Raw genomic sequence first — 15,340 nt, forward strand, 5'->3', positions numbered from 1 at the left:
AATCGGAGGAATAGTTTAAGAATCTCGTCATATAATACACATCTTTCCATCTATATTATATCGCTAATTAGTAATAAATTAGGTACCTATCAATATATTATACACACATATAGTGACACTAACATATTACAAAAAAAATTGTTTTTCCTAAAATCTTTATTAACCTATAATAACTATACGCATGCATGTCTATAGACGCCATAATGTCAAAATATACTATAAATATAGTATGTTTTTTATTCAAATAATTTTAATTAAAATTTTAATAAAACATTATATAATCAAGTTATTATTATGACATTTTAGACTAAACGAGTCACACATCAAAAATAAAAACATTAAAAAAAAAGCCATAAACGATATTTTAACACTCAAAATATTATATAAGCTTACCTTCCCTCTTGAACCTAGTGATGGGATCCATGGTTTCGGACTTTCGATTCACTACTGATATAATATAGTTGTGTCTGATGCGTATATTCGCGAGTTTGTTGCGTAGTCGCGTAGGCGACTCTTGATTGAACGCGATGTTAAAAATGATCATGAATAATATTGCCCCGTATATGCAGTGTGTTTTTTACCGTATGATTAAACCAACCATCAGTGACTCCGGAAAAAAAAATAATGTAAGATCGAAAACAATGAGTCCGTTGAACATAGTGCGAGCCTCGGGGATTGACCGTCCTTTGTTTATCCTTAATAAAAACGCGGCTAGAAACCTTCGGAAGTAATAAGTTGTCTAAATAAATATCTAATATGATGTTCTTAAATCTCAAAATATTTTCAAGATTATTCAATATTTTAAGTGCTATAGTATACTATAAAAATAATTAAAATTACTTGTATAATATTTGTTATGATTGAAATGAAATGGCTATTTGTGGAAGATATTTAAGAGAATATAATATATTTTACTAATAATTAAACAAAAAATAATTTTTTTCACGTACCTAAGGTTAATCAATCAATATATTATACGCATGTATAAGGAATGTATTATCTATTGCACGTTTCTAAAATAAAATATTATATTATAAGGATGTAGTATGAAATCTTAATAATATATTATTTTATGTTATAAAAATCATACTATACATTAATTTAAATTAAATTATCATTTATTTTTATTATATTTGTTTTATTTAAAAATGATTAGACACAAATTATACTAAACGTTCATATAATCTGGAGAGGCAGTAACGGTGATCGATGGTATAGATCATTAAAGAAGTTTAAAAAACATGTGATAGAGAAATTCTATGAACTCTTTGAAATTGAATAATATATACAATGAATAATAAATGAGAAGGATCAATTTTAGGTTTTGATTTCTAGGAAATATATCTATTGACCTAACCAATGTGATTACTGATTAGTTTTCAATGACAATATGGCTTAAGTGGAACAAATTAATACTTCAATAGACAATAATAGAGTACAATGTTTGCGTATGAACCCTTCTAAGCTATAATCACTAACGAATTTGTAGAAATTCAATTTCAATGTGTTTGAAAAGTAAATTAAGCTTTTGAAAATTTGAATAATATGCGGCGTATACTGAACAAATTCATTGAAATATAGTTATTAATTTTAAATATTATATTTTCTTCAAAATTCAAGGTTATTTAAACCTACTAAGTAAATATACTCAAGTAGACGTATATCGTAATATTATGCGTTTCACATTAACGCATTCAAACCCACGTGTTTTTTTTAACTTGTGTATTTTACAACTTTGCATAATATGTTAGAAATATAATAAAATTCACATCAATATGCTAGTGTTCAATAGATATCTTGTTAATCTCACTAAGTATTGATTTACATGATTAATAAGCAGCTTAGTTATTACAAAAAAAAAAAACTGTATTAACCTATAGGCTATAATTAATAATAATTACATTATAACACTATATTTAAAAATAATATTTTAGACTAATTACCTATCGGATTTATTTATTTCTATTACTTTTAACAATCATAACATTTGTTGATCACATTAAAACAACCCTATATGTAAAATAATGATGAACTCATGGTTTACATAGAACTGGATTAAACATTTTCTGAACACGCAAACCCTAAAGTAAATATTGATAGTAAATGTCCCATATATATATATATATATATATAATATGTATCAGGAGAGTTATTGTGTATAAAAGCTTTTACTTCGAAACTTTTGTTGTAAGCCCCATACGTCAATACTTCTATAATCCCAATTTAGATAGAAATAATACAGCGATTTATTGTGTAAGTACATATGTATAAATCTTCCATAAATATAATACATTTGATGTAAATACTAAGAAAATAAACACAATACTTTAAATCTTAATTGTAAACACTAGATGGTCTATGATTTTATATGTTTTCGATTCTTTTAAACGTATTAGTTATTTACTGATACACTCGATTGCGCACATTGGTCACGGGGTAGAGATGGAGAAAAATAATAAATATAACTAACAATAATAGTGACTCGTTTGTGCCAACTGATGCAATGCGATACGGACGCATAAGATGAATTTATTTGATTAATATTTTTCAAGGACTCGCAACAGTAAAACTTAATATTATAATATTCAATAGCAAATCTCAGAAGTAAATCAAAGAAGAATATATAGCTGTGTGATCGAAAAATTCTGGTTTAGCGAAAGCGATACTGCAGGCGGTGACGTCAGTGGCGGTCGAATGCAAAATTTATTACAATAACACTATTGTATATAAATAAATATATCGTTGCCGGAAATTCGAGGGGGATAGTTGTTTTCCGGGTTTGTCCATTCATCCCCACCTGGATATTTTCAAGTCGATATGCACAAACGGGTATATATTATTATTGTCGGTTGCAAACCTGTAGATACCTAACGGAGAAAAACCCTCCCCACCGAAACCACTACAAACAACGTCACTTTTATACCATGCACCGGAAAGAAAAGCAAGTGATCGACGTGTGACAATCGTAGGTATAAATATACAGTATACATAGGCGTGAAACCAGAATTACTTTTAAGGGATCTTCATAATCTTATTACATTAATATAATATAAAATATGAAATAGAACCATATAGTATTGGGGGTGAATTTTTCGCACAAACACGACCAATTGGGGATGCGGGTTCACCACCCTTAACTAATAAAAAAACACCGAGTTGTGAAATATATATTATCTATCGGCGGTAGGTACATTGTATCTGTACAACGCGATCTTTTTTATAATTTTTTTCACCACCATCATCATCGGTTAGGTACTCTCAACGACCGCGTCCGGCGATGACTGCACGGTGTCGTGATAAAAATACAGCAGCGGTGGGTGTCATAATATTATAATGCCATCATCGACCGACTGTAGTGCGGTCGAGGGATGAACGTGTACGAATTTTTTTTTTTTTTATCGCCTGTTTAAAAAAACACGTGGCGATCGATAAACACGGCACGTCGTAACTTCGTCATCGCGATCGTGTCGTACGGACGGCCACTGTGGGCCGTCGGACGCGCGTGTCGTACAAAACACCGCCGTATATACGTTATTTTAATAGTAATAACGACATTACGGTTGTACGTTTTGGTCGCGTAGAGAGGGAAAACCGAAAAAACCGTACGCCGCGATGTGCGTTCAACCGCCGCCGCCGCCGCCGCTTCACCGTCCACGTTGTCGCCGGCCGCCGCTGCAATCGATTTTGTCGGCGGCGGCGGCGGTGGCGGTCGTTGCACGGGCAGCGTCTGGTCCGTCGCCGTAACGGCTGCAGCGTACTCGCGACTCGCGTTCCGCCGCCGCCGCACGCGGTAGCCAAGTAGGGGGGGCGCGCCGTCGGCTGCGCAGCACCCCGGCGCGCACGCAACAACCGCCGCCGCGGCACGACGCAGTGCACGCGCAGCCGGACGGCAGCGGACGCAAACCACCGCCACCGCCGCCGCCGCCTCCTCCGTCGCCCGTGGTTGTCGTCGTTGTCGTCGTCGTCGTCGTCGTCGCCGTCGTCGTCGCCGCCGCCACCGCCACCGACGCCGCCACTGCCGCGGCACTGCGGCAGTCGTGTACCCCGGCACAGGTGGCCCGCGCGTCGTTTGGCCGCACAGCGACGGTTGGGTTGCGAAACGTTTTCGAAAAGCGGGAAAAAAAACCCACAACCGTCACGCCCGCGCCGGCCCAGCAACATTAATCGGCGACGACGTCGGACCAAAGACATACCCTCGCAACAACAACCATAGCGCGGCGACAGAAACGACGACGGCGGCGGCGGCCCGGCGACGACGATAACATGGAGGAACAGTTGATCGCAGAGATCGAGCGGCGGCCCGTGCTGTACGACAGGAGCGTGCAAGCGTGCAAAAAGATGTCGGCTCGGGACGAAGCGTGGCGCGAAGTGGCCGAAATAATGAAGCAATCCGGTACGCTTCCGGCACACACACGCCCGACGACTTCCTCCCCCGCAATACAATATAATATAATATAATAATAACGATTTCTGTTGTTTTACGTTTACAGAGGCAGAAGTGAAAAAACGGTGGAGAACGCTCCGGGATTCGTTCATGCGGTTCCACCGGCTACAGCGGACGTTCGGGCCCAAGGGCAAGAAGAAAATGTGGATTTACTACAACGAGATGGCGTTTCTGATACCGCACATCGAGCCCAGAGAGTAATGACACACAACTCGACGTCGTCTTACACGATTATAATATTATAATTGACACTTTTCGTTTTTTGTTTCCGCAGCTACAAGATGTCCGGAGCCTTCGACGGCGCCGAGTTCAACGACGACTGCAACGCGGACATGGACAACAACAGCCGGACGGCCGCGGAAACCCACCCCTCCGACATGGTGTCCATAGCGTCCGACATGTGCGAGGCCGAGCTGACCACGCCGCCGATCGGCAGCGCCGGTTGCCAGTGCTTCAACGGCATCGGTCTGCACGTGCAACAGGAACCATCGAACATGTTGATGATGGAACCGGTCGGCGGCGGCGTCAAGCGCAAGGGGTCGGACGACTCGTCGGAGTCGGCCACCGACTCGGACGAACACTTCGCTCTCAGTTGCGTCGCATCGCTGCGCCGTCTGCCCGTGCGGAAGAACGCCGAGATGCGCATGAAGATCTTGCACATGCTTTACGAGGCCGAATACGGCGAAGAACCCGTATTGCGATAAATCTCCGTCGCGTGTTTATCATAAAATTATAATATATTGTCGTTTAACCATGTGACATTTTGTGCATATTTTTTTTTTCTTATTTACTATTAATTATTATTATTTAGTATTACTACTACCTATATTATGTACTCTTGTGTTGTATTTATGATAAATAGATGATATTATTATTATTATTGTAAGTTGAAATCCATTTTACTTATACTTATACATTGTGACTATTGTACGATTTAAGTGATTTATTGTAATGAAATAAAAAATAAATAATAATAATATAGTCATTTTTTTATACGTTAATAACCAGTTTGTTTTTATTCGTAGTGTTTATTGCCTCTGTGTAGCCATGAACATCATATTTCTATGAATTTATAAAAGAGTAATTCTGATACGTAGTCATTATATAGTTAGCGTTTAATTATAGTGAGCTATGTTTCTGGTCTACAGGTAAAAAAAAAAAAACTGAGTAAATATTTGCATCGTATAATTTTGTGTGAAGTCGAATAGACAAAAAAGTATCCTATATAATTTATTATTATATAATAAAACAGTAGTGAGACCAAGCATTCGATTTTCGTAGTAAGTATATTACTAGTGTGCATAATATATTCAATGTGTAACATGGTTTGATGTATTGTATTAAACAGTACAATATTATGAAATTAAAATGAGACGTGCGATTTTTACAAATTCGATTTCATTTCTTTTACAAATTAACTTTTTACTTTTAGAGTTTATGAATCAAATAAAATTCTTTTTCGATCGATTGACGCTTAGTGACTACGACTTCATAACATAATTACAATTAAAAGTGTCTCGTGATCACTGCATTACAGGAATGTGACCGTAATTTTAAATTTAAGCCTTTTTAATAGTATTTTAACTTTCTTGTCAAATATAATGAAAAAATTAATTTTCCTCCGTCGTTAAAAATTCGAAATTAAATGTTTATTTATATTCATTACCAAAAAAGGTTTTTGAACGAATTGTCGTTGTTTTTAATTTATATATTTACGAAAATTGATCAAAAATTGAATTCGTTTCATTATAATTTGTATATACACGTATCTACTAAATATAGTAGATAATTGATAAACAAATAACATAAATTGAATGTGGGAATTAATAATTTTGTATTTACATTTTAGTATTTTACATAACAGATATTCTCTGTTTGATAAATAATAATATATGTGATAGTGATATATTGCCTATACTACCTATATAGAGTGTTTTACAATATGTATCCGAACTGATTTTAACTATGAGATAATACGATGTTTCAATTGACTATATAGTCGTCGTTATTTGAAAATATTTATACACGGTGGAACACTGTGTACATAAACGTATAAACGTATTTTTTTACGAATCCAATTTATCGATTTGCCATATTGTTTTAGATACCACCGGGGATTTTAATATAGCGACGAATAGTAATTTAAATATAAAACCAAAATGAGAAATGATATAACGAGTAATCGTGTTTGGGACACGAAAGTTTTCTTTTAATCATTAATTTATGTTTATATTAATATTGTAGATGGTGTAGGTATAATAATAGTTGTAAACACGTACCTACCCATTTTACATTACGTAATTTATTATGTTCGTAATCTGATTTTTTTCTTTTTTTACACACGTGATTAGATTATAATGTTTGAATGAATTCGCCAATTAGTATAAGTATTAGTGTAGGTACTAGTGTATACAACTGCAGTTAACAATACTTATAGTATAATACATAATATTTCACACAATAGTTTTAATCTATGATAAACGTTGAATATTTTACTTATTTAATTATTATCAATTTAAAATGTTTATCAGTAATAAGTAATGATATTGCACATTTGAACAGATATACATTATTACATCGAATTTTAATTCATAACATTTAAATAACGCACTTAAAAATAGCATTATGATTTAAAAAAATATTTTTATTGTCTAAATTTATGATATGTGATTGCAGCATTATTGTTTGTGAAATAAACTTGGTATTTTGTTTTAAGTTTTGTATTATTTTTTTTAGAATACTTAAAAGTTAACAGTAAAATAAATATAAAACGAAATTTAATAGTATTAAATCTATTATCTATTACTTAAGAGTTAACGCTATTGGTGGTTTGCATTTACCAGTACGTACAAGTCCATACGTTATAACATCTCTCAATGAATTGCATAATTTTAAATCATTTTCATTAATAAATAATAATATTTTCGATGCCAAAACCATCGTCTACATAAAAATCGATTTTAAATGGATTCACACGCTTCAGGAAACATTATATATACATCATCTGCTGATTTAAACAAACTTCATCCTGTTGCTAAAAACGAATTTTGGTATTGTTACATACGTGACGAATAACGATCGACTGATGTTAAATGAACAGCATTGTGCGCCGCAATATTGAGCGTTAATATCAATATAATATTGTTATTATTTATCGATTTGTGTAATATTTTTTTCTCGTTCTACGTTTTTAAAAGGATTTTACTTTCATTTATTGAATATGCATTTTTAATTCAGATGCAATAATATGTACATCACTTATAAGCTATAACACTTAAAATTTTCGTGAGTGTATAATATGTTACCGATGTATTTAAGTATACACACATTTAACAAAATGTCCATGTGTTTAATTTAGCTATTTTTAATTTTTTCCGACATCAGTAAAACTTTCAGCGACAGTCGTTTATTCGGTAAACGTATATACCTATATTATTCTACCGTAAGCCAAACTATAACAAAAGCATTAAATCGTTATCCCGTTTGAATATTTTTCAATCCGCTTTTTAATAAATTATTATGGCTGCTCGGTTTTAACGAAAATTAATGCGTAACGCGGTTTCTACCTGCAGAACGTTTTAAAAATATACATAATAAATATTTAAATGTATTTAGCTCGGAAAATTATTGTTGGTAGGTGCCACTGTTTTTCTGTGTATCGTTTAACCATGATAATGGACCAATGTCTCATTTACTCGTAATGTACAATATTAGTAGGTACCTACCTATTTATAGTTCATGCGATAATCAGACAATATGTCTGTTACTTTGTAGTCTGTATCACTTATCTATATCTTTATATTATGTATTAAATTCAAAATATGTAAGATTACTATACATCATATTTTACACTATAGTATTACGCTGTGGTAGACATATTTGAGTAATGTGTATATTTGTCCTAGCAGGAGTTGTAATGCAAATTTAACATAATTATTAATTTTTTTTTTTCGAACAGTTATAAATAAAATAAATTTTCTTTCATACAACTGTGGTGGCGATAAAATAGAATTTCGTATTTTTATGTTTAATAGTTACGTTGTTAGTTGTTACGATTGGCCAAGTTGGTGCTAACGCTATTTACCATCGTCAATTGCCAATTTCACTAAATCTGGGTATAATGTGACGGCCTTAATACGTGCTCATGAACTTCACTCGATAAAATGTCCATTATTCACAGACTATAAGTACTGGGCCAATTGGAATTTGTATCTCTTCGAATTTTTACCACGATGTGACTTATACATTTTCTTAACTTAAATAGATTTATGATTCACTGTCATAATAACTAAATGTTAAACCTTTTATATTTTGATGAATACTGTCTTGCAAAACTCAAGAAAAACTTGTTGGAAGTTATATCACCATCCTTAACTATATTTATTTATTTTAAATATATCTAATTTATTTACATTAGTAAAGCACTTCTACTTTTTTAGTTAAAACTACTACCTATATTACTTTTATATTTATAGTTTATTTGTACAATAAAAATAACTACATGTCTATATTCCTAACAATTAGTAGATTAAACATAGCAAAAATCTCAAATGAACTGACTATTAAATTATATGGAAATTAATTACTGATACAACTCACTGTTAATATGATTTTTTGAAGTATTATATTAATTCAACTTGACTGTTCTTGAGTCTTGACTAACACGCTACTGCAGTTGATAAAACATATAGAAACGAAGTCGAATTACAGTTTTTCGCATGTGCCTACTTTTAAATAACAAATCAAACACAGTTTACAACTCTTAATTTCACTATTTAAAGATTCACTTTAGCTTTAACTATTAAAAAAACATGGTAAATATATAAGGCACGATTTTAAACATTTAAATTGCAAATATATTAACAAAATAAAAATTAATTTTATAATTTTTAACATAAATTTCAATCTTGCTTTAACTTTAAACACAACATTATTGGTGAGTATTTCGATGAACACTGACTTTAAAAACAAATTAATTTCTTAGTAGGTATATAATATTTAATATTTGTCTAAATTAAAAACGGGTTTAATTATAATCTATGAACTATATGAATATGATATTATTTAAATTTTTAATATTTTTACTATGTGATTATATTAAATATGGATTAGGTATTTAGGAAATAGGTAATTACTAATTAGTATATATTATTAATTTTTACTTATTTTTCAATATTCAAGCATTTATAATCAGACAATATGATTACAATTTATACTTCGTATTTTAACCTTGATTAAACATAAAAAAATAACATGACATTGAATTTTAACAAAAAATGTCTATTTATAATAAAAAAATTAGAACTATAAATTCTTTATATTAAAAAAAAATATTTAAAAAGGGAAAGGTTAGATTTCAACAGAACAATCTTCATAAGCCTATAAAATTATGTATAAATTATTTAAATCATAGTTATATCATACCTAATATACCTTGTATTATTTCAATCTAAAAAACAAAAACTAAATGACTGCGATGGTAATATAATTTTTAACTATTTATACTATGTGTGTACAACGTGTATTATAAAATCAAATCTAATAAAGGTAATAAAAAATATAAATAATAAACAATTGTCTTCATAATAAATAATATTAAACGTTTAAACTATAAAGATTATATTTTCAAATATTAATGAAGCAAAATACATTTTTAAAACTAAAAATTGTCATTAATCAAAGTTTAGACGTTCATACACAAAAAAATTATTTATAAGTTATTATTTAGATAATAGTGTATACCTATAGTAGTAAATTTAACCATGTAAAACAAACTTTTAAAGGTACCATCTAAACACGATTTATAACCCATAGCTACAAGAATCTTTTGTATTTTTTTTACTATAGGTACTAAAAATAAAATCGATAAAAAAGAAAAACATTTTAAAACTCATTTTAAAACATCATTCTTTGGCTAGTTTAAAATAAAAATTGAAAAATTATATGCGTTAGTCTACTATTTGTGTTCAATTTTCTAACTATAAATTGGGTTACACATCATTTTATTAAACACTTTTAACTAAAAAATAAAAACAAAAGTAAACAAATTATCACACATAATATATTATATATCTTATAGGTATATTATAATATAGTTAATAGTTACTATTTGCTCCACCACGAATGGCGGATATAAAGTATAAATATTGTAAATTTGAATTTTATTAACTTGTCAATAAGACATTCTTTATAGAAAAGTAATTTTAAATTTACGAATAATTATAATTGTTATAAATTATACAAACACGTGACCAAAAAATGTATATTTCATATTGGAAATTATTAACTTAATTTTATTTATTAATTAATCGAACTGGTTATGGTTGTTCAAAATAAAATGTTATCCAATAAACTATACTTTTAAGTAAATTATATTATTATATTAATAAATATATTTGAAGATAAGATGGTAAAAATACTTAACAACTAAACTACTTTTTATATTATTGAATACATAATATAAACTATATCGATCGATGTGACGTCATTAGTTCCGCTGCAGCATTAGCTGTGACGTCAAACCAACATTGAGCGCTGTTGCACCGAAAAGGTCAACCGGTCAAATTCGAAGTATCATAGAAACGGAAAACGTAAGAAAAGAGGCATTTAATTCTACATAATATTATGTTTTGATAGACGACGGTTACTTATAATCCAAAAGTTATAATTGATGTTGATATTAAGTATTAATTTTATAGTACTATACTATGCAATAGTATGAGATTGTTAAAAACTACTAACTAGTATATATTTTATACAACTTATAATATACGGAAGTGTATGATGTATGTGTAATGTACCCAATGTGCTTTTGGATTGATTTTAAGTATTATTTTCATAGACAACAAATGACTTACGAAGCATTTTTTCAGATTAAAAAAAAAATTGAGTTTCATTGCTGTATACATTTTATTAAAAGCGTGTAAATGTGTAATAACTAATAATAGGTAAAAAAAAATGTTACATTATATGAATACAAAAGTTTATTTTATATTACTGAGTGCTAAAAATATACTAGAGACATGAAGGTTTTACTTTTGCATGTACCAACATTTTGGCACTGATATTACGAGCGAACTTCCGAATTTATGAGGTTTAACAAAATTAAAAATTAAATTAATCTAATCTTAAATTTAAAAAATTCTTTGAATAAGATAATACAAAATAATTTTGTCTTCAAAAAATACACGAAACGCCATTGTTTTTATTTTTTTATTTAAAAATAAGTACTTAAATCAAAAAAGTTATGTTCTATAAATTATAACATAAATATAATAACATATCTAATAAAATAACTTATATGACTCACGTAGATCTAACTAATAATAGTAATTTGTAATATGTTATATTAAATAAATACCATAGATCTTAAAAGAACCTCATATTAAAAGTATATTATGATCACATAGGATAATTATTGCAGTATAATGACTGTACAAAAAAATGTATATAGGTAGTTGCCAGTTGGTAACGAACATAGCAAAAAATTGGTGCAAGACTTTTAAAATAATTGAATTTAAACTAACAAAAGAGTTTATACAGGAATTAGGTGTGGATTTATTCGGATAGGTGTGATACGTTGGAATTGCAATAGATAATATAAAATAAATAAAATGTAATATAAAATCTGTGAGAAATCGTCAGATTCAAAAAAACAATTCGGAGTCGAGTAAAAACCACGTTGAAATGTCTTTTTTTAATACTTCTCTGTATTATTTGTAAAAGTTAAGAAATTTACTGAGAAAAATCAAAGTCACCTTTTCAAAGAAACACCTACACACGATTTTTCAACATTTTTTTTAACATTGTTATAAGGCTAGCATATTCTACGCATTACCCAGCAACAAAAAAATGGTTTATCACAATCTAACCACTACAATGCATATATAAACTTTATGTCATATTGATTAACTTTCAGTTGAAAGTTTAATAAACATTTATATAAAAAAATGTATTGTTTAGTATTAACAATAAATTTATAGGTATTAATTAACCATATTTTATTATTTTTAATATAGATAAAATTAATATTTGCTATTAATAAATTTAAGTAAAAATTCTTTATTTTATCGATTATCTATTACTTGGTAAAAATTAAGTTTTCCTTAAAAAATATATTGTATATATATTTTTAAGAAATATTGCATGCAAAACATACACAATACACAATATCATAAAATGGATAAAATAAGTACCAGTGGATTAAGAGAATTTTGTATATAGCTTTGTGAAGATACTTATAAACGTAACTAAAAGTGATATGTTTATTAATGTGTAATACATTTTATAAAAAAAATGTATTGTTTAGTATTAACAATAAATTTATAGGTATTAATTAACCATATTTTATTATTTTTAATATAGATAAAATTAATATTTGCTATTAATAAATTTAAGTAAAAATTCTTTATTTTATCGATTATCTATTACTTGGTAAAAATTAAGTTTTCCTTAAAAAATATATTGTATATATATTTTTAAGAAATATTGCATGCAAAACATACACAATACACAATATCATAAAATGGATAAAATAAGTACCAGTGGATTAAGAGAATTTTGTATATAGCTTTGTGAAGATACTTATAAACGTAACTAAAAGTGATATGTTTATTAATGTGTAATACATTTTATAAAAAAAATGCATCCTAAAACTTAAAATTATTTTATTTTTCTTGAGTAAATTAAAAACAAATAAACCTTCAAAATTCTGCTGTATAAAGTCTAAAATTTTAAATTTGAGTATGTTATAGCAATAGCAATCATTACATAGCTTTTCTAATTGCGTGAATACATTTTTGTGAAACACATAAGTATACTGGTGGCCGGTGGGTTGTAGGTATACATTAACCCATAAGACATTAACTAAACACTTTTACGGGTTACTGGACTTGACACGGTTTTTTATTTTGTATAAACAGCACACTGTATGTAGTATTATTTAGTTATTTTTAATTTTCAACAAACGATCTAGAATTTTTAAGTATGACAAAATCGGACGTCCTTGGTCTTAAAAACACTCTGTTACTCCAATTTGGACATATTTATGTAGCTAATTCATATATATGTATTTATCGAATATATTACTCCATCGAGTTATTCAATTATCGGCTGAATGGTTCTTAAATGTTGGTTGTACGTTATAGTTTCTCAATTCATTCGCGTATATCGCGGCCCGCGGGTGACCGATAATAACCGTTTCAGAACATATTACGCTGATATAATATGTAAATGTTTTATTTTCGTTATTTAGAGTTGGAGTAGGTATTGTAACTAAATATTATAATCGTATATAATATATATATATATATATATATATGTACACAGACACATACATTATTATGCTTCTTGGACCGCCGTACGTGTATATTACATTTTACAATACTATAACGCTTCGAAATGAAATGCAGATAATAATATTATTATTGTGTTATTTGATTTACACGTCATCAAAAATCAGACGTAGGCAAATACAGCACGGTTTCGCTGCTAAGAGAAGCGCGAGTGGAAACGTATTAAATACGTACTATTATTTTTGTTCAACTGCAATTCCATTGTGATTCGTGACGGACATTAAAAAAAAAATATATCTATGTGAATACTAAATAATACTTATATTACACTGGCTTGAGCGTACGCTTGTTGAATATTTTGGCGAAACTGTTTTTCGTACTTTGTACGTCGATTGTGGCAACAATGGCCATTGGTCACTGTGATACAGTCTATATTCCACCAATGAATTCAAGTAAACTGTGTCAGTAAATATTTAATATTAAATATACTAGTACATTTAATGTATAAAATAATTAATATAAGTATTGATTTGTTAAATATAATAATAGAGTTTGTGAAATTTAATTCTAATGTATTCTTCAAACTTAATATAAAATTCTATAATATAGTATATTCTTAAATCTTAATTTTGTCAGTCGTGTAAATAAATATTATTTGTATTTTAATTATTATAATGAAAATAATTATTAACAGAAGTTTATATAATTAGCAAAGTAAAATGTATTTTGAGTATTCGAATTTTAAAAGTAAAACAGTTTCAATTATCATTAATAATGCGTGATGACTTTATCTAGTTTTGTTCAATAATAATAACTAATAAGTAGGTTAATGCATAGAACACATTACAATAAATCTATAATATTAAGTATTACGAAACATATGAAAAATATTCATGTAACTTTGCACATGCGTCATTCTTTAATTGTATGGTCAAAATTCTTTTCTTAAATATTTTATAACACATCATTAAAGTTGTAAGTTAATAAACCTTAAAAAATACGTTTTTACTACAACACAGAAGAATAAAAACTATTATTGTTCTAAGAAATCACTGTGAAACTAAGAAAATAAGTAAACACGTGCAACGACATTATTCATAATCGCCAAGCCTCTTTATGTAACTATAAAATTCACATGATTTTGAATCAAAATGTATATTAGGATACATTTACATAAATGTTGACTAGCGTTCAGGGTCAAGTTCTTCTCAGTAAGATGTAAAGATGTAAACCATAAGTATTTCATTATTATGTAATTCTAAACAACCATACCTATTCGTCTTATTTTAATATATCGGTAGGTACATTTACAACACGTGCAGTTCAGCTGATTGCATTCAAAACATTTTATTAACTATTATTTTAGTTTATAAGTGTTCTATTCAACGTAGAATAAAAAATATCATTATGTTTACAAATGGAATTGATACTAATGCATCTTTCTCAGGAAACGGAATACGAATGTCCTCTGCGGTTCATTTTATCATATCGACGAGGTCGATATAAGTATGCGACTATAACAAATTGGTATTTATTATCATTGTCACAACTCTAGAGAGGAACCGTAGTGGAGAGTTTTCATATAAAAAATTCTTCACTGTCT

General features: G+C 29.5%; 2 protein-coding genes across 5 annotated transcripts in view; one reads left to right on the forward strand and one right to left on the reverse strand.

Annotated features, from left to right (window-relative positions):
• LOC114128545 (uncharacterized) overlaps window positions 1–15,340 on the reverse strand; it is a 118,970-nt gene that overhangs the window by 66,595 nt on the left and 37,035 nt on the right. The window contains exon 1 of one of the 4 annotated variants that reach the window (XM_050197821.1): window positions 394–439. The exons of the other annotated variants lie outside the window; for them this stretch is intronic. Within the exon in view, the coding sequence (XP_050053778.1) occupies window positions 394–424 (31 nt within the window). The 5' untranslated portion in view covers window positions 425–439. Of the gene's footprint in view, window positions 1–393; window positions 440–15,340 lie in introns of those variants that run through there. 4 annotated transcript variants of the gene reach the window in all.
• LOC114128546 (transcription factor Adf-1-like) lies at window positions 3,879–5,448 on the forward strand. Its single transcript, XM_027993079.2, has 3 exons — window positions 3,879–4,393; window positions 4,491–4,641; window positions 4,719–5,448. The coding sequence occupies exons 1-3, from the start codon at window positions 4,264–4,266 to the stop codon at window positions 5,146–5,148; spliced, it is 711 nt and encodes a 236-aa protein (XP_027848880.1). The 5' UTR covers window positions 3,879–4,263; the 3' UTR covers window positions 5,149–5,448.

The sequence above is a fragment of the Aphis gossypii genome, chromosome 1 (assembly GCF_020184175.1).
Source record: "Aphis gossypii isolate Hap1 chromosome 1, ASM2018417v2, whole genome shotgun sequence".
Classification (NCBI taxonomy): Eukaryota; Metazoa; Arthropoda; class Insecta; order Hemiptera; family Aphididae; genus Aphis; species Aphis gossypii.

Excerpts from the sequence above, each read along its gene's own strand:
- LOC114128546 (XM_027993079.2), top strand. The coding sequence starts at position 4,264 with ATGGAGGAACAGTTGATCGCAGAGATCGAGCGGCGGCCCGTGCTGTAC. Across the intron at positions 4,394-4,490 it reads CGAAATAATGAAGCAATCCG|AGGCAGAAGTGAAAAAACGG; the intron begins GTACGCTTCCGG and ends TTACGTTTACAG. Across the intron at positions 4,642-4,718 it reads CCGCACATCGAGCCCAGAGA|CTACAAGATGTCCGGAGCCT; the intron begins GTAATGACACAC and ends TTGTTTCCGCAG.